At 57.6% G+C, this 18,140-nt stretch overlaps 1 protein-coding gene and 1 non-coding gene across 12 annotated transcripts in view; both read left to right on the forward strand.

Annotated features, from left to right (window-relative positions):
* PRRC2B (proline rich coiled-coil 2B) overlaps window positions 1-16,322 on the forward strand; it is a 75,193-nt gene extending 58,871 nt beyond the window's left edge. For 3 of the 11 annotated variants that reach the window (XM_049773974.1, XM_049773975.1, XM_049773982.1), the window contains 17 exons: window positions 65-2,068; window positions 2,736-2,935; window positions 3,841-3,986; window positions 4,247-4,388; window positions 5,972-6,054; window positions 6,378-6,563; window positions 6,668-6,865; window positions 7,329-7,415; window positions 7,841-7,945; window positions 8,042-8,234; window positions 8,730-8,827; window positions 10,657-10,778; window positions 10,993-11,233; window positions 12,202-12,381; window positions 12,669-12,760; window positions 13,981-14,062; window positions 14,751-16,322. In XM_049773974.1, the coding sequence (XP_049629931.1) occupies window positions 65-2,068; window positions 2,736-2,935; window positions 3,841-3,986; window positions 4,247-4,388; window positions 5,972-6,054; window positions 6,378-6,563; window positions 6,668-6,865; window positions 7,329-7,415; window positions 7,841-7,945; window positions 8,042-8,234; window positions 8,730-8,827; window positions 10,657-10,778; window positions 10,993-11,233; window positions 12,202-12,381; window positions 12,669-12,760; window positions 13,981-14,062; window positions 14,751-14,885 (4,294 nt within the window). In that variant the 3' untranslated portion in view covers window positions 14,886-16,322. The remainder of the gene's footprint in view (window positions 1-64; window positions 2,069-2,735; window positions 2,936-3,840; window positions 3,987-4,246; window positions 4,389-5,971; window positions 6,055-6,377; window positions 6,564-6,667; window positions 6,866-7,328; window positions 7,416-7,840; window positions 7,946-8,041; window positions 8,235-8,729; window positions 8,828-10,656; window positions 10,779-10,992; window positions 11,234-12,201; window positions 12,382-12,668; window positions 12,761-13,980; window positions 14,063-14,750) is intronic. The other 8 variants (XM_049773978.1, XM_049773976.1, XM_049773979.1 and 5 more) reach the window with 8 other exon arrangements.
* LOC126009945 (small nucleolar RNA SNORD62) lies at window positions 8,533-8,618 on the forward strand. The gene has a single exon (XR_007496101.1). It is a non-coding gene; the product is annotated as a small nucleolar RNA SNORD62 (small nucleolar RNA).
* Window positions 16,323-18,140: the final 1,818 nt, after the last annotated feature.

Consider the following 18,140-nt stretch of genomic DNA (forward strand, 5'->3'; position numbering starts at 1 on the left):
TCAGCATGGAAACAAGGAACCGGGCTCCAATCCCATTGACTGCTTTTTTCTGGTTCCTTTTCAGGAATGAAAGCTCTTACTCTGCCTCACCCGGAAGGTCCGGGGGCGTAAGTGCCCAGCGCGATCTCCCTGAGGAGAGGGGCGAGGCGTGCTTGAGCGCTTTTGACAAGAAGGCCCCAGCAGACTTTGACAGCTGTGTCTCTTCTCAAAGGATAGGCCAGGAGCTTTTGTTTTCGTCCCAGGAAAATGTTCAGGAAGCTGGTGCTCCTGGGGTGCCAACCCCGAACCTCAGGCGCTCCCCCAGGGAGCCTGACTTTCCCCCCAGTGAGAAAAAGCCTGAGTATAGCAGTTGGGATGCCGGCTGCCTGTCCACAGCCTCTGACACAGCCGCCAGCGTGGAGCCTGAGCCACCCCAGGAGGAGCCCACCTTTCCCCGATCCTCCTGGGGGAAGGAGGGAACTGCCCCCAAACAGCCGTCCCTGGAGCCCTCCTGGACTCCTGAAGCCGGGGCTCCCAGTAGCCAGCAGCAGGAGCCTCCCACCCGCCCTCGGAGATCGGGCCCCGTCAAGAAGCCTGTCCTTAAGGCGCTCAAGGTGGAAGACAAGGAGAGGGAGTTGGAGCGGGCCAGGCAGGAGGGGAGCTACGAGGGTGCCCGTCCTGCCAAGGAGAACGACCCCTCACTGGCCAGCACCCCACCGTCCCCCACTGAGGACCCAGACACGGCCCGCACCTGTCTGGGCTCGGAGGAGGAAAAGCCGGCGCGGGCTTGGGAGCCACGGCCATCCCGGGAGCCGGGCGAGGTGCCCCCGACCAAGAGGAACAACTGGATCTTCATCGATGAGGAGCAGGCCTTTGGGGGAGGCCGCGGGCCACCCCGAGGCCGTGGCCGGGGCTTCCGGGAGTTCACCTTCCGGGGCCGGCCCACTGCCTCTGGAGCCCTCTGCAATGGCGGTGGCGTCCTCGGGACACGGGGCCTCTATGGCGGCAGCAGTAGCAGCAGCAGCCCACGGAGTGGTCGAGGCCGGGGCCTTCGAGAGTTCAGCCAGCCCGAAGACTTTCCCAGAGCCAAGCCACGGCGCAGGGTCGCCAGCGAGACGCACAGTGAAGGCTCTGAGTACGAGGAGTTGCCCAAGCGACGCAGGCAGAGGGGTGCTGAAGGTGGCCATGAGGGCTCACCACCAGGGCGGGAGGACACCAGCACCCGGAAGGGCGACTTTCGAGAATCCTGGCGCTCCAGCAAGGCCTGCCCCGAGGATGCCTGCGGCCTGGACCCCAAGAGCCGAGGACCTCGGGCCTTTGGACGTGCCCTCCCACCCCGTCTGAGCCACTGTGGCTACACACGCCGGACCTTTGTGTCCAGGGAGTCTCCGCACTGGCAGAGCAAGAGCACAGGCACCTCCTGGCAGGAGTATGGCACCCCTGACCCGGGCACATCCCGGCGACCCGCCGACAGGGACTATGCTGCCGATGCCTACCGACACTCAGACTCGTTCGGGGCCCGAGCCTTCGTTCCCGATGAGCCCAGGCCCGATTCAGAAAGTGCCGAGAACCGGCCCTTCAGGAGACGCCGTCCCCTGCGCCAGGACAAGCCCCCTCGCTTTCGGCGCCTCCGGCAGGAGCGAGAATCCTTGGGACTCTGGGGGCCTGAGGAAGAGCCCGCCCTGCTGACCAACCCATGGCCCGGCCAGGCCAGAGTGTGTCTGGGCAACAAGAGCAGCATGGCGGGCCGCCGGACCCCAGAGCTGGCGTACCAGAACTCCTCCGACCATGCCAACGAAGAGTGGGAGACAGCGTCAGAGAGCAGTGACTTCAGCGAGCGCCGCGAGCGGCGGGAGGGCTCAGGACCCGAGGCCAGTGCCCAGCCTGAGGGCAGCTCCCCTGGGCCAGGTTTGGCTGAGAAGAAGGAGCTGGCCAAGAGGAGCTTCTCCGGCCAGAGGCCGCTGGTGGACAGACAGAGCCGGAAGCTGGAGCCGGGAGGGTGTGGGGAGAAGGCTGGGAGGCCAGGTGGTGGTGAGACGTCTCCCCGTTTTGAGAGCCAACAGAGCGGGACGCCCCTGAAAGCCAAAAGGTAACGCCGAGCGCAGCCCCAGGATCTGTGTTGTTGTGTGAGGGCCCAGTTCTCCTAGTGCCCCTGCATGCCGCCCTGCCTGTGTCAGGCCCCGCGTCCGTCCCTCATACCATTGTCTGCTTCTCCCGTGCGTGCTGCTGCGGCTGCGGCTGTTGTGGTGGTGGTGGTGGTGATGATGTGGCCTGAGGAACGAAACCCAGTCTCATCCTCACCCCAGAGCTCCTGCACAGCTGCTATGGCGGGTGTTGCTCTGGGGTGACTTCCCAGTGGGCCCCATGGACCCAAGCTCTGGGCTCCAGGCCGCAGGCCACCCCGGAGAGGGTTCAGCACGAGAAACGACACCGGACCCTGGTGCAGAGACCTGGGGTGCCATTCACCATGGCATGAGCTGAGGTTCTTTCAGCCGTGGGTCTTGCCAGGTCTCACCTGCTTGGCGTGCGGCCTGCTGGCCAGGAAGACAGGGCAGGAGGCCTGAGCGAGAGGGTTGTGACAGCATCGATTGTGGCCCCGTACCCTGTTTCCCCAGACACGATGACCAGGGGGCAGTGAGAGGCAGTAGCCATGGTCGGGCCTGTCTGTGTGTGTGGGACCTGTCTGTGTGCATACGCCATGTTTCCTTCCTCAACATGGGGCTTTTTGGAGCTGACAGGGTTTCTTTCCTTTCCAGGTCCCCAGATGAGGCCTTGCCTGCAGGTCTTGGTGGCCGTGGTGGTGGAAGTGGCCATTATACCCTGGAGCGGTCAGGCCCCAGTACCTCGGAGGTGCCTGAAGCTGTGTGTGAGAAAGCGGATCCAGAGGCAGCCCTGGCAGCCCAGAGGACTGGCCCTCAGGGAGAGGCCCTGCAGCAGTTTGACCTGAGCTACGGGAGTGAGTCCATAGTCCCTTGGCCACACAAGTCCCTGCCAGAAGCCATGACGGGGCTCCCACCCAGGTGTTGCCCAGAGAAGGGGTCATCAGCCCTGTGGTGATCCAGCTTGGGGGGAGCCTGAGGTCCAGAATGATTCGTCCAGGACCTTGAGGCAGCTTAAGAGCAGAGAATCTGGGCCGAGTGATAGGACAGTGAATATGTTTGCCTTGCATGGGGCCACCCCTGGTCGATTCCTGACATCTTCTATGGTCCCTGAGCACTGTCCGGAGTAATGTCTGAGGGAAGAGCCATGAGTGACCCCTGAACACCTCCAGTTGTGGACCCTAACAAGCAAAACAAAACCGGGAACATCAGTGTGTAAAGACCATTTGGGGGGCCGGAAAGATAGCATGGATGTAAGGTGTTTGCCTTGCATGGAAGGATGGTGGTTCGAATCCCGGCATCCCATATAGTCCCCTGAGCCTTCCAGGAGCTATTTCTGAGCTTAGAGCCAGGAGTAATCCCTGAGAGCCACCGGGTGTGACCCAAAAACCAGAACAAAATCATTTGGCTTACTTTTTTGTTTGTGTTTTTGGGCCACACCAGTGACGCTCGGGTTACTCCTGGCTTGGGGACCATATGGAACGCCAGGGATTGAACCGCAGTCCATCCTGGATCCACCGCGTGCTAGGCAAATGCCCTACCGCTGCACTATTGCTCCAGCCCCGATTTGGTTTACTTTTGTCGTGGAATTGGTGCAGGGATCAAGCTTGAGGCCTCTCAAAGTCAAGGCAGGACTTTTCCTTCTCAAGTGAGGTTTCTGGAGGGTCACTAGCCCTGCGCCCTCCTCTTGAGCACCAGTCTGGCTTTGGGGACAGCCATTGGGACAGATGCTCAAACTTCCCTTTTGATGGTTCCCACTCAGATGCCATCATGGAGAACTGCGGGTCCAGCCCTGGAGAGGAGAGTGAGGTGGGCTCCATGGTGGGCGAAGGCTTCATCGAGGTCCTGACCAAGAAGCAGCGCCGCCTGCTGGAGGAGGAGCGTCGGAAGAAGGAGCAAGCAGTACCAGTAAGCACACAGTGGTGGAGTGACACGTTGCCAGCCCTGTGCTCTCCGGGGCCCACAGCACCAGCCTGAGCTGCTGTCAGGGCTGCCTGGTAGCACTGCTGTCCTTTGTGGTAGGGTCCTGAGAGGTGGCTTAGCGTCTCTGGGTCATGACAGGCGCTGAGGTTCGAGTACCCAGGACATTTCTGACAGAAGTATAGGGCTGGTGGGGTGCCCAGCATCAAGGCGGCCTCACGGGCTCATTGAGGGGCTCTTTTTGGCAGGTGCCGCCAGTCAAAGGCCGAGGTCTCTCCCGTATCCCTCCTCGGTTTGCTAAGAAGCAGAATAATCTGTGTCTGGAGCAAGGCGAGGTGGCTGTGCCTGGCAGCAGCCTGGGAACAGAGATCTGGGAGAGCAGCAGTCAAGGTACGCTGTGAGAAGGGGTCCCTGGGTGGCTCTTAAGGGTGAGCCACTGTTCTGCCCAGCGTCAGGAGAAAGAGAGAGGCTCAATCACGCTGTCCAGAGGGGGTGAGGGGTGGGCGCATGCATGAGAAACGCTCCAACCTGGGGTTGGGCTGGGATTGGAACCTTGGTGCTGCACATGGCTGCAGAATCCCCCATTTCAGAGCCTCCAGGGAGAGAGAGAGAACAGAGACACAGGCTTTGCTGTTGAAGTGGTCAACCCCTCAATCAAGACCACCCTTAATTAAACTGGGGCCAGAGAGAGAGCACAGCTGAGAGGGTACTCACCTTGCACACATCTATCTAACCTGAGTTTGAGCCCAGGTGGTCCCGTGAGCTAGGAGTCATACCTGGACATCACAGCTGTGACACCAAAACCAAAACAAACAAAAGCAATTGTAGATTTTTCTGGTCTGGGCCTTTTTAGGGCAGTGCCATGGTTCTGTATACAAAGCAGGTGCCTTGATTCTTGTTCTGTCTCTCCATCTGCAACTTCTCTGCCATTCCTGTTTTTTTTTTTTTTGTTTTTGGATCACACCCAGCAGCGCTCAGGGGTTACTCCTGGCTCCATGCTCAGAAATCGCTCCTTGCAGGCTCGGGGGACTATATGTGGTGCCGGGATTCGAACCACTGACCTTCTGCAATTAAAGGCAAACTCCTTACCTCCATGCTATCTCTCCGACCCCATTATTCCTGCATTTTACCATGTGTCCCACCTTTGGTTTCTGGGGTCAGATCTGATAGCTTACAAAATAGCAGAATACACTGGAGACCAGTCAGCTCTGCCTGAAAGGCAGTGCCGTCATCATCTTCCATACTCTGACTCTTGGTCAGTTTGCATGTTGTGTGCGTGTGTGCATGCTTGTACACATCTTTCGACTCTCTGGGTCTTGGTGTTCAGAGGTGCCTGCTCAACTCAGTCAACTCAGCAGTTGGCCTAGACTTGACTCTAGTCATTTCCCCCCTAGGATCATGGTATCCTGGGCACAAATCTTTTTTTTTTTTTTTGGTTTTTGGGCCACACCCTGTGACGCTCAGGGGTTACTCCTGGCTATGCGCTCAGAAGTTGCTCCTGGCTTCTTGGGGGACCATATGGGACGCCGGGGGATCGAACCGCGGTCCGTCCTAGGCTAGCGCAGGCAAGGCAGGCACCTTACCTCCAGCGCCACCGCCCGGCCCCCTTTTTTTCTAAAATTTTTTTTTTTTTTTTTTGGTTTCTGGGCACAAATCTTAAGGGCTATGGATGGGACCAGGGAGCCTCTGAGCCTGACCTACCAGCAGAAGCCCCATTTTTTGCACTCAAGATATCAGGATTTGGCAGTTTGCAGAGGTTGAGTGCTTGACTTGGGTCTTGGACTAACTGTAGAAGACAGAGCAGAAGAGCAACTGCTGTGGGCATTCAGGGGTCCCTCACAGGCCCTAGAGCTGAGGTGTTGCCTAGATGCATTCATACTGGGTGGATCTGAGAGTGTGGACAAAAGGATGCAGCTACCAGGCCCTCGGTTGTGCTCAGCTGTCCCACCGATCGTCACTCTTCTCCCTGGCAGCTCTTCCCGTCCAGGCTGCCTCCAGCGATGCTTGGACCAAGGCCGCCACTGCCTTCAACAGCACTGAGTCCAGCTCTGCCGAGGTGAGTGGACATCCCGGGCTGTTGCCTGTTCACTCCTCATACCCCTGGCTGGCTCCCTCCACTCTCCACCCAGGCTCCCCCTTGGCTCTCAATGGCCAGAGACTCTTCCACTGGCCTACGGGAAGGGGAGAACCCAGTCAGCAGAGATGTAGCTGGGACCCCCCTCCTTAGCCGCTCCAGCAAAGGCCTACTATCCGGTGTGGTCCAGAGCCCAGAGCTCCTACTTGGGTTTCTGGGCAGGCAGGCCAGAAGTCGGGTGGAGCCCTGTGACCCTGTGTCCTAGGCTGCGGTGAGAGGCCCTGACCATCCTGGGCTTCTTGCAGCAGGCCTTTAAGAGCAGCCAGGGAGACAGTGGTGTGGACCTGAGTGCTGAGTCCCGGGAGTCCTCGGCCACCTCCTCGCAGCGCAGCTCTCCATATGGTACCCTGAAGCCTGAGGAGATGAGTGCCGGGCTAGAGCCCAAGGCCGACAGCCACAAGGAGCAGGCCCCGAAGCCGCCCGAGCGCAAGGTGTGCCCGGGCCCATCTCCCTCCTCTCGACCCGCGCCCCAGCACTTGGCCCCCAGGAAAGGGCCTGTCTGTTCTAAATGTCTCCACCTCTGCTCTCTGTCAAGGATTCAGAGCAAGGCTCAGGGCAGAGCAAGGAGCACCGGCCGGGCCCCATAGGAAATGAACGCTCCCTGAAAAACAGGAAGGGCTCGGAGGGTACCGAGCGGCTGCAGGGGCCAGGCGTAGCGCCCGTCAATGGGGTGGAGATCCACGTGGATTCAGTGCTGCCAGTGCCTCCCATCGAGTTTGGAGTCAACCCAAAGGTGGGGCTCGGTCCTGGGTAGGGCAGGAGGGCAGGGAGAACTTGCCAAGTAGGATTCCAGGGGGCTGTGGTTGAGCCTGGGTTGAGCTCCCTCTTCAATAGCCATATCTCCAGCTATCTCCACCTCTGCTATGTTCTCGGGGCTGGTGAGCAGGGTTGGTGTGAGGTAGTGCTGGTCCGAGCCTTTGGGAATGTCTGAGCAGGGCCTTCCACAGACTTTTTTAACCACCGTGCTGTTGTCTTTTCGGGTGGTGTGGACTGAGTGCATGCTGTTTTGTTGGGGCACATCCAGTGATACTTAGGGATTTTCCTGGTCCTGTGCTCAGGAGTGACCCCTGGTGGTGCTGGACACCAGGCAGGCACCTTCACCCCGCACTCTCTTCTGCCTCTCGTTGCATAGCCGAAGGGCTGTGCTTTGCCAACAGGTCAGTGGGTAGCTTCAGCGGGCTCTTTCCTGATTCTAGGACTCAGACTTCAGCTTGCCCCCGGGTTCTGCTTCTGGACCTCCTGGGAATCCAGTTGTGAAACTCCAGGATGCCTTGGCCAGTAACGTAAGTGTGTGGTGCTGGCGGGTCTCAGGCAGTGGCTGTAGATTTCTCTATAGGGAAGATTCAGTACACAATCTTGAGCCAGGACTGGACCTTGCATAGTGTAGTCCTAAGGTAGATTATGGTCGCTCAGTCTCTTGACTGCACATATGTCAGGGTGTTTGTCCACTTGTGCTGGAAAATGCTGGGCTCAGGCTTGGTGTTTCTTGCTCAGAGGTTCCTGCTCAGCCTATGCTGCTGCTGGCCAGGGGTCTTCACTGATTGGTGCCAGGTTGGGGGTGGTGGTGGGAGGGTTTGTCTCCTGGTTGGGAAGGGACACCTGTGAGCTTAGCATCCATTGTCAGGAGGCAGTGGGTGCTGGGGTGTGGCGACTTCAAGGAACTCGGGTCCCTGGGTGTGTGCGTATCTGCGTCCCATGCTCCCTGCAGGCTGGGCTGACGCAGAGCATCCCCATCCTCCGGCGGGACCATCACATGCACAGGGCCATCGGCCTGTCCCAGATGTCCTTCCCCACCGCCGACCTCACTCTGAAGGTAACTGAACCTCGAGCCCTCCGTGCCCCAACCCTGGTTGTGTGCCCACCACCACCTCCTGGCCAGTAATTCTCACCTATCCTCTCTTTTCCTAAGATGGAATCTGCGCGCAAGGCATGGGAGAACTCGCCCAGCCTGCCCGAGCAGAGCTCCCCTGGGGCTGCTGGCTCAGGCATCCAGCCACCCTCATCTGGGGGCGCCTCCAGTGGGGTCAGCTACAGCTCCTTTGGGGGCGTATCCATGCCACCCATGCCTGTGGCTTCCGTAGCGCCTTCTGCTTCTCTTCCAGGTATCTTTGCCCCTTCCCATGCCTCACCTCCCTTCCTGTGTGATAGCCCTGGGCACCATCCCCCACCAAGAACCTGTGGAACCAGGGGCCTGTTCACTTAGAGCCAGGCATGTGCCCTTCCCCTTTTCGGAAGTTGGGCCAACATGTCCCAGGCTGCTGACCTGGCCCTGCCTAGACAGGAAGTGGTGGCAACCCCGTGTGCCCCTGACGGTGGCTGCCACGTCCAGGGTGATGCTCACTGCCAGCCATTGTGCTGGTGCCCTAGGGTGGGTGAGACTAGCAGGACCCACTGCCAGTGTCTCAATGATGCGGTTCCAATAGATCCTTCTGACCCTCTACTGTGGACTCAAAAGCAGGGAGATGAGGAGGAAAGAGACTGAGAGACCATGGCAGGTGGCCGCTGGGTGTGCGGGTCTAGGCAGGTGGGCGCGGTAAATCCTCAGAGTCGTGTCCTCGTGTCCTATAGTGAAGCCGGTGCCTTCTTCCCTCTCCTAGGTAGCCACCTGCCGCCCCTCTACCTGGATGGTCATGTGTTTGCGAGTCAGCCCCGGCTGGTACCCCCCACGATACCTCAGCAGCAGAGCTACCAACAGGTGATTTCCTGAGGCTGCACAGCCGGCGGGTGTGGTGCAGGGTATCGCCTCCTTCCTCCTGCTCATTCCCTGGTCCTGCACATGGGGTAGAAAGTCAGTGTCTATTGGCCTGAGAGCAGGGGACAGATGGAACAACTAGCTGAAGGCTCCAGGAGCCAGGCCATTAGCTGGGATGTACTTCTTTGGGGGTCCGTCCTTGATGAGCACACTCAGCTCTGGACTCCTGTAATATCACCCCCACGTGCCTTATTTCCAAGCACAGGTGAACAAGTCTGAATCAGGGTCACACATGAAATAATACAAACGTGGCAAAAGGGTGAAACACGTGTAGTCTGGTAGTCTTCTCCCTAGTATGGAGCCCCTCCTGCCTGCCAGAACTACCCTTTTTTTGGGGAGTGGGGGGGTCCACACCCGGCAGCACTCGGGTTATTCCTGGCCCCACGCTCAGAAATCACTCCTGGCTGGCTCAGGGGACCATATGGGATGCCGGGATTCGAACCACCGTCTTTCTGCACGCAAGGCAAACACCTTACCTCCATGCTACACCTTACTCTTCAGCCCCCAGAACTACCATTTTTATTGAGTTCCGGGACCACCCCTGGGTGTGGCAATAAACCCACCCAGGTTTACAAGTAAGGGAGTAAATCCAAGTTGTAAACAAGCATACAAAGAAACCAGGGAAGATCTTATTTTGGGTAAATAAGATGTAACCCAGCAGACCCCCAGGTTTGGCTGCATTCTGAAGTTTCTGAGCAAGCTGAGTTTGTTCCCACTTCTTTGTTTTATTCGGGACTGGTCTGGAAAATCGCCTTCCAGAAACTGGTCTGGCCCTCCACAGGCTCCAGCATAGACTTGGGCCTCTTTTTTTTTGTTTGTTTTGTTTTTGGGCCACACTGCCGGCGGCGCTCAGGGGTTACTTCTGGCTATCTGCTCAGAAATAGCTCCTGGCAGGCATGGGGGACCATATGGGATGCCGGGATTCGAACCAACCACCTTAGGTTCTGGATCAACTGCTTGCAAGGCAAACACTGCTATGCTATCTCTCCGGCCCCTTGACTTGGGCCTTTTTTTTCAGTTTGCTTGTTTTGGTGTTTTGGGCCACATCTGGCTGTGCTCAAGGTTTACTCCTGGCTCTGCACTCATAAATTGCTCCTGGCAGGCTCAGAGGATCCTTGGGATGCCGGGGATCAAACCTGTGTCAGGCAAATGTCCTACCTGCTGTGTTATCACTCTGGCCCCTTAGACTTCTTAGTACAACCATTCCTAAATGTTCCTTGCTACTTTTCCTCACAGAGCTGGTCATTCCTTGTGTGTCTGTCTCTCCTCTCTCCTGTCGTGGTTGCTCACCACTGTTTCTGAACAAAGCCTCCTTTTTTTTTTTTTTGGTTTTTGGGCCACACCCGGTAACGCTCAGGGGTTACTCCTGGCTATGTGCTCAGAAGTTGCTCCTGGCTTGGGGGACCATATGGGACACCGGGGGATCGAACCGCGGTCCATCCAAGGCTAGCGCAGGCAAGGCAGGCACCTTACCTTTAGCGCCACCGCCCGGCTAGCCTCCTTTTCTTGACCCTCTTATACAGCCTGTCCCAGTGTTCTCAGGGGCCCCGTGTGTCAGGGCTTGAACTCAATAGCCCGTCCCGGCCCTGGTGTGAAGCCTTTGGGCACACAGAGCCAGGAGCCATCCTTTCTTCCTGCCACACACAGAGCCAGGAGCTATCCTTTCTTCCTGCCACATGGAGGCTCAGGTTCAGGGCTGTCACTGGTTGTCCGGGAGGGTGCACTGGCGTGGTGGGCAGGTGGGCATCCAGTCACCCACTGCCTCCCCACAGGCTGCGCAGCAGATCCCCATCTCCCTGCACACGTCGCTGCAGGCACAAGCCCAGCTGGGCCTGAGGGGTGGGCTCCCTGTCTCCCAGTCACAGGAGATCTTCAGCTCCTTACAGCCCTTCAGGTGAGCATGAGGGCCCCGGGGCTGCTTCTTCTGGTCCTGCTTTAGCTCTCTCTGCCTTCCTTGGGGTCCAGGTGGGGGTGGGGCATGACCCTGCTGTCAGTGAAGGGTTCTTTCATCTCCCCTCTCCCCCTGCCACGTGGGCCCTGCACTCTGCCCGGCACTGCATAGATGCAGCTGCTCCGGTTGTTCCTGACCCGGGGCCCCATCGTTGCAGGTCCCAGGTATACATGCACCCCAGCCTGTCACCTCCCAGCACCATGATCCTCTCAGGGGGGACGGCCTTGAAGCCCCCCTACTCGGCGTTCCCGGGCATGCAGCCCCTGGAGATGGTGAAGCCGCAGTCAGGCTCGCCCTACCAGCCCCTGAATGGGAGCCAAGCCCTGGTCTACGAGGGCCAGCTTGGCCAGGCTGCAGGACTGGGCGCCTCCCAGATGCTGGACTCCCAGCTCCCACAGGTGAGATGTCTGCAGCTCATGTCCCGGGACGCACCCGCCTTCCTGTCTTCATTGGCTTTGTGCCCGGGGTCTTGACCTCCCTTCCTGGCCCCCGCTCAGACTAGCATGGCTCCTGTTTCAGTTTGGGGCTGTGGTCCTCTGCCTCCCTCTGCATCCCGCTTACTCCTGAGAGTACTGACCTAATTCTGAGGGTCAGACGCTTTAGAACAGATCTGGCAGGTGCCATCTCAGGACTGGGCCCCCTTGCCATGCTGGGTTCAGTCCCTCCTTTTCCCTGCAGGCAGAGCCACAGGGTATGTGTCATTTACCACCCCACACATACACAGTTGAAGTTTCTGGAGTTTCCTGGCCTATCTCATGGCTACCCCTCACTTGCTAACCTGACCTCACCACCCTGCACTCTGTCTCTTCTGACTGGTTTTCCCTCTTATCCTGGTGCCCCTCTTAGTATGACCCTGGTCCATGGCCACCCCATAAGACCTGGCACCCTCACTTTTCCGAATTGTGTGTTCTCCTAACTCCTGGAAGCCCCTGCTATTGGCTTGTTGGCCCTGCACATTCTGGCTGGCACTGTATGTTTATTTCCATTCTGGGCACTGCCGCTTTCCCTTCTGAGGTGCCATAGGACCCCTGATGCCCTCCTCTGTCCCCTCCCTTGGGCTCTGCTGTGTAGTGCTGGACCCCTCAGCCTCACTCTGAGGGTGACCAGGAGCTACTCCTTTCTTCTCCTGCTCAGGCCTCTGAGGCCACCCTGACCCATCACTTCAGAAATATAGGTGTCTCCCAAACACAAATACTGGTGTTTATGCCCTGTGTGGGCCACAACCTCTGCCCCATGGACTGGGAAGCAGCAGGGGTAGTTGGTTGGGGGTGGCTTCATGCCCCTGTTCCACTGGGGTGAGCGGGTGGAACCCTGCCACACTGGAGACTGGTCTGCTAACTCTCGCCTCCCCATCCCTGTCATCCAGCAGCTGACCATGCCCATGCCAGGCTCCCAGCTGCCTCTGCCTCGTTATGGCTCCGGCCAGCAGCCTCTGATCCTGCCACAGTCCATCCAGCTACCACAAGGGCAGAGCCTATCCGTTGGGGCCCCCCGAAGAATCCTGCCGCCTGGCTCCCAGCCTTCAGTCCTGAACACCAGCAGAGAGGTAAGGATGGCCCATCCTGATAAGTCTGGAGCCCTCGAGAACCCTGGTATGCCCAACAGTGCCAGAGGGATGGGCTGGGTGGGGGTTCCTGTTTTGGGGTCCAGGAATGTGCCTGGCCCCTCCTGCTAGGGAGAGGAAAGGCACCAGGACCTTGAGGTCTCAGCTCTACCTGGTGTCTCCTTGAGGTCCGGGAAGCCAAGTGAAGGGAGGTTCCTGTCACAGGCAGCACTGGGTTGATGTGAGCTGCCTCACTGCAGCTCTGCCACCTGATGCTCTTGTCTCCTCAGTCCTCCCAGATGGAGATGAAGGGCTTCCCTTTTGCCGACAGTAAACAGAATGTTCCTCCAGGAGGCTCGGGGCCCTCACCACAGGCCTACAGGTAAGGAGGGTCCTGGGGCCCCTAGGCGGTCCCCTTTGTAGACTTGTGTTCCAGTGCTGGGACAGCACGTGTTTCAGTTGGCCCCACGGAAAATGTGGACCAGTGACATACCTTTTCCGGTTGCCTGTGAGAGATGGGACAATGGGTCAGGACTGAGCAGGCTCGGGCCTTCCCCGCCGTGCCTCAACGCTGGCCTCGGTCTTCTAGGCTCGGCCTCTCGTCTCTGCTTCCCACCCACCCCTGCCTCCTGGCAGCCAAGGGCCCCTGTGGTGAAGAATCAGGGAGTGGGGGCCGGAGAGATAGCACAGCGGTGTTTGCCTTGCAAGCAGCCGACTCAGAACCTAAGGTGGTTGATTTGAATCCCGGCGTCCCATATGGTCCCCCGTGCCTGCCAGGGGCTATTTCTGAGCAGACAGCCAAAAAAGAATTGGAGTGGCCTATACCTCTGGATCTGCTAGTTTCCTGGCTTCAGCTAGCCTGGTTCACTGTGAGGTGGGGAATGGCACTGCCCCTCGCATTGTGGTCCTTGATGTCCTTAGAGCCAGGCAGACTCTACCCTACCCCCTCCCACAATCCCTCAGGTGGTCTCAAAAGCCAGCTGAGTGTCCTCCTTTCCAGGGGAAAGTTTGTCTTCTGCTTTTTTCTCTCTCTTGGCTTTATTTTTTATCAGGTTCTTTTGTTCTCAGCTGGGTGTTTGTGTCAGACCAAAGAGCAGACAAGTAAGAAACCCACTCAGGCAGCTGCAGCAGTAAAGGGGTCGGTACCCTGGGCACCCTTCAGGCCCCATGGGCCTGAGAGGCAGCTCTGGGTTCTCTGGACCCTGTTTGGTAGGAAGAAGTCTTCACTGGACGTTGGTCTAGCCAGACAGACAGGTAGAGCTGCCACCTCTGGGAAAGAGCGTGGCTTCTGTGGATGCAAACATCCGGGGCTGGGAACCCTGGCTCCAGGCAGGTGGCCCTCCTCTAGATCCTTGCCTTCTTTATTCTTTTCATGGAGTTCCTATCAGCAGACTGGCTCTTACTGGGAGACCCATAAAAGCACAGAGACGCTGTTGGTCCCCCACATCCCCAGGTGAAAACCAGCCACCCAGCTTCACAGGCCAAGATGCTGCCTCCATGCAGAGGGTTCCTGGCCTCAAGCCCCATTCCCTGGCCAGGCCTCTGTTGCCCTCAGCCTGCAGTGGCACGCTTGTGTTCTCACCCCTGCCTTTGGTTTTTCAGGCCTAGCTCTGCTAGCCCCAGTGGGAAGCCCTCTGGACCAGCAGTTAACATGGGCTCTGTGCAGGGACCCTGCGGTCAACAGGTAGATGGTTCTCCGGCCCCACAGCCCCGGGGCCCAAACACAGGGATGCCCCTAGCACGCCTGGGCATGTGCCACATGGGCCTCTGCATCTTTCCCTGTTCCGCAGAGGAGGAAGATAGAGTCCCTGGGGTCTAGAGTTGTGTGTGTGCGTGTGTGTACGTATGTGTGTACATGTGTACGTGCATGTATACCTCTGTGTGTGTGCATATGTACGACTCTCACCCACTCAGTGCCTTCTGTGTCTGCTCAGACCCATCCTCTCCACTCCTGCTCCATTGTGGCCTTTAGTGCCATCCCCATCCTTCCCCATTCCTTGACCTGCCCTTGGCTCTCTGTGATGGCAGGTCACAGCAGGGGTCCTATACTGGAGGTCAGGGGGCAGTTTCCCTCAAAGATCTTGGGAAACTGGGTCTGCCTAGACATGCGGGGCTCTGATGTGCTGGGGAGAATGGGTGACAGTGGCCGAGTGCACTCACTTGGAAAGGTTCCACCTCTGGGCCCCGCTGGGTGTCCCTGCCGCAGTCACTGCATCCCCCTTATGTTCCTACTGGAGATCACACTGCAGCTGAGGAGGTAGTTCTTGGGGGAGCTTTTCTTGCCAATTTGGCATGGTGGGAGGTGAGGGGGGAGTTTGCCAGGGAACTTGTTCCTGTCACCGTATGATTGTCTCTCCCACTTCTGTCCCCAGGCAAAGCCCCGAGTGGACGAGAAGCCCAGCCTGGGAGCCGTGAAACTCCCTGAGCCGCCCTCGGCCACCTCCCAGATGAAGCGAACCGGCGCCATTAAGCCTCGGGCGGTGAAGGTGGGAGAGAGCAAGGCCTGAGGAGTGGCCCCCTGCCCAAGGCCCGTGGAGCCTGCTCCGTCCACTCCTGAGCACCTGCCGTCCAGCCAGCTTGCCCCGTGGACCCATGGCATTGACCTGCTTGCTTCAACACCAAACACACCGGTCTGTCTGTCCTCTCCTCCCACGTGACTGGGCCGTGCAGCTCCTGGGGCCAGCTCGCTGGCTGCGTCTGTAGCTTCCTGCCCGCCTGCCCACCAGACCTGGGCACGGTGCCGATGCGGTGTGAGGCTTTTTGTTTGAAAAAGCAGCTAAGGATTTTACCAAGGAGAAAGGGAAGGAAAACACAAGCTGCTTGTGAATAGCTGAACTTTTGTACGTTTCCCTCCTGCCTCTCCGACCGTTCGTCCATCCGTCTCGTCCTTTTCTCAGTTCTGCGGCTGCGACCCCTCCAGAGGTGACGTACCACTCCCCATGGATGGAGCTGGGGCCCTGGGGGGCTTCCAGCCTGGGCTCTTAGCCAACATGATGACGCTCCCATCGAGTCTGTCCTGGATGTTCCTGAGTCCCTGGCTGGCACCTCAGGGCTGCCAGCTCACCCTCTGCTGTGAAGCCGTCGGAGCCCCATCCTCTCCTTCCTTCTCTCTGGCCTGTCCCTCTACCTCTTAGGCAGCCCATCATTAGGAACTGGGTCCCTTTGCACCCACAGGCTGATGGGGTGCCTCTACCCTCCCTCCCCGTGCTCTAGTTCCAATCCAGGCTGCCAGCTTGTTGGGACCAAGAGGCCTGGGCGATCACTCAGCATCCACCTCTCTTCCCTTCTCCTCCCCCAGGGTGGTAGTGGTGTTGGGTTCAGGTCTGTCTGGTGCTGCCATGAGGATTTCCCACTGGGCCATCTCCAAGTCGGGGTTGTGCCTGCTTTTTCAGAAGGGAAATAGAGGGAGGGCTCCTGGGCCTAGACAGGACAGCTTTAGGCCCTAACTTTCTCGAGTGCCAGACCTTCTGGGGGTGGCACCAGTGTCCCTGGCCCAGGAGGAAGCAGCCTCCTGTTGTCCTGGAAGAGGCTTCACCCCTCCCCTTCTTTCCATACCCTCATCCCCCACCCTGGGGCCTCACTTCTCACCAGCTTTTTTTTTTTCTTTGTCCCCCAACTCATTATTGTTCTGAGGTCCCTTCTGCGTGCTCCCTCCATGTCGTCTCCCCCCCGCCTCCCATCCTGGAGCGAATTCTGTCCAGCAGGAGAGGATCGGCTCATGGGGAACCAACTGGACAGTGCTGGATGTGTCAGCGACCCCAGGCTCCCTACAGATGGGCCCAAACCGAATTTCCTTTCTGGGAACCAGGAGATGAGAGTCCCCTTCTCTAGCCCCCTCAGCCCTGTATCTTCTTCTCCTTCCCAATAAAAACAGAAAACACTAGAATTTATTTATATGTATTGATGTTGTAGGTCTAGGTGAACAAAAAAAAAAAAAAAGCAAACAAAAACAAGTAAATGTTTCACTGCTCTATTTATATATAATGTCTGAATTATTCTGTGCAGGCAAGGCCATGATATTGCATGTGAAGTTCAGTGCGTTTTAACTGTGTGCCCCACTGTGGTCCCTTTTCCTCTGAGATACAGATGGATGTGGAACTGAGGGGTGGGGCACCCAGGACCCCAACCTCTCCTGGGTCTGACTGAATGCTGTTTCAAGGTGCAATATCTCCATTTCCCTTTGTGTTGTGTCAGGTCAGAAGCCTTGGGGGTCTTGGCCCACGACCCCTCCCTGGCCTCAGGTGCAAAGCCCCACAGAGGCTTCTACTGGGCTGTCCTGGGCCATTGGGCAGGAGGACCCCACGAAACGCTTCATGGTGCTTCACCATTTGAGGTGTTGAGGCATCCTGTTTGGTGGAACCCGCATCAGTGGTGCCCGGGAGGCATCCACACCCTGAAGACCACCCTGGCTTTTGCCACTGCAGTTTTCCCTTTCCCTGCAGTGCAGCCTCTGTTTCCAAATGAGATTCCTCTGCTTCTGGCTCTTGGGCCCTAAGAGGAAAATGGGATGACACATTGCTTCCACTAAAGGGTGGTTGAAGCATGTTCTTCCCCGTTAGGGACAGTATCTTCTTCTGAGCCCTGAAGGACTGCTCAGGCACTCTGGAACTCTGCCCTCACCCTTTCTTCTGGACATTTCAGGATTTTCTGTGACCGCTGCTTAGATCCATGCACGGAAGACATAGGTGTGCCGTCTGTGAACCCCATGCAAATCCGGACCCCTGAGGCATTGTGTGGCTGCTGGTGATGCCCTCTGCTGTCAAGGAGCTTCTGCAACCTCCACTTGTCCCTTCCTACTTCTCACTGGGTTAGGAGCCTGTAGGGAAGAAGCCATTGATGCCCCAGGACAAACCAAGTTGTTTTTAGGTTTGCAATGTCCAGGAAGGGCAGTGTGGATAGCCAGAAAACCAGGCTCTTACCTTTCCTAGGCTGCTGGCTGGGTACCAGATGTGCCATTTACCATTTCCTAGCCCAGCCATTGACACCGTGGGCCACCGGCCATGATACATTCAGTGGGGATCAGTGCAGACAGCCCACTTCACTCTTCAGGGTCTCTAAAAACCTACTCTGAGCTATGCCCAGAGGACTGGGAGGGGGGGCTGGAGGGAGTTTGGTTGTTCCTCCCAGTGCTGTGTTTTGTTTCTCTTTGGACCTTTCCTCTGTGTCCTTACAGATATTCAAAAGGGTCGGCAGGGCCAATAGTGATGGTATGGTGGCCACTTGTATAGATTTTCTGGGAGGGAAGGCCCCCTCACCCTTAACTTCCAGTTCAGTGCCCTGTTGTTTCTCCTTTCAGATATGTGATTGTACTAGTTCTTTCCATAGGAAAGAGTTAATATTTAAATAAAAAAAAGAAAAAAAAAAAAAAAAAAGAAAGTCGCCTGAGCGGAACCAGATTTGTCAGGCCTGTGTCCTGTTTTGTGTCACTGCCCAGAGGACATAGTGGGACAAGCGTGGCTACTAGCACAGCACCATCCATGTGTTAGGTCCCCATGGAAGCATCCTCAACCAGTCCTGGATCTAAGTGGCAGACACCCCTGATGCAGGAAGCGGAAGCCGTTCTTGCTTTTGTGCTGCTCAGGATTTACTGCCAAATGCTCAGGGGTCACTCCTGGCTGTGGCAGTGGCAGGGATGAAAAGGTCAGGTATGAGTGAGGCGAGTGCCATCTTTTACTTCCTACTGTTGTACAAACAGCCTCCTTTGCAACGGGTATCATGTTCTCACCATATCCGTTGCTTTTGTGAAGTTTCAAATGTCTTAT

The sequence above is a fragment of the Suncus etruscus genome, chromosome 5, assembly GCF_024139225.1.
Source record: "Suncus etruscus isolate mSunEtr1 chromosome 5, mSunEtr1.pri.cur, whole genome shotgun sequence".
NCBI classification, from domain to species: Eukaryota; Metazoa; Chordata; class Mammalia; order Eulipotyphla; family Soricidae; genus Suncus; species Suncus etruscus.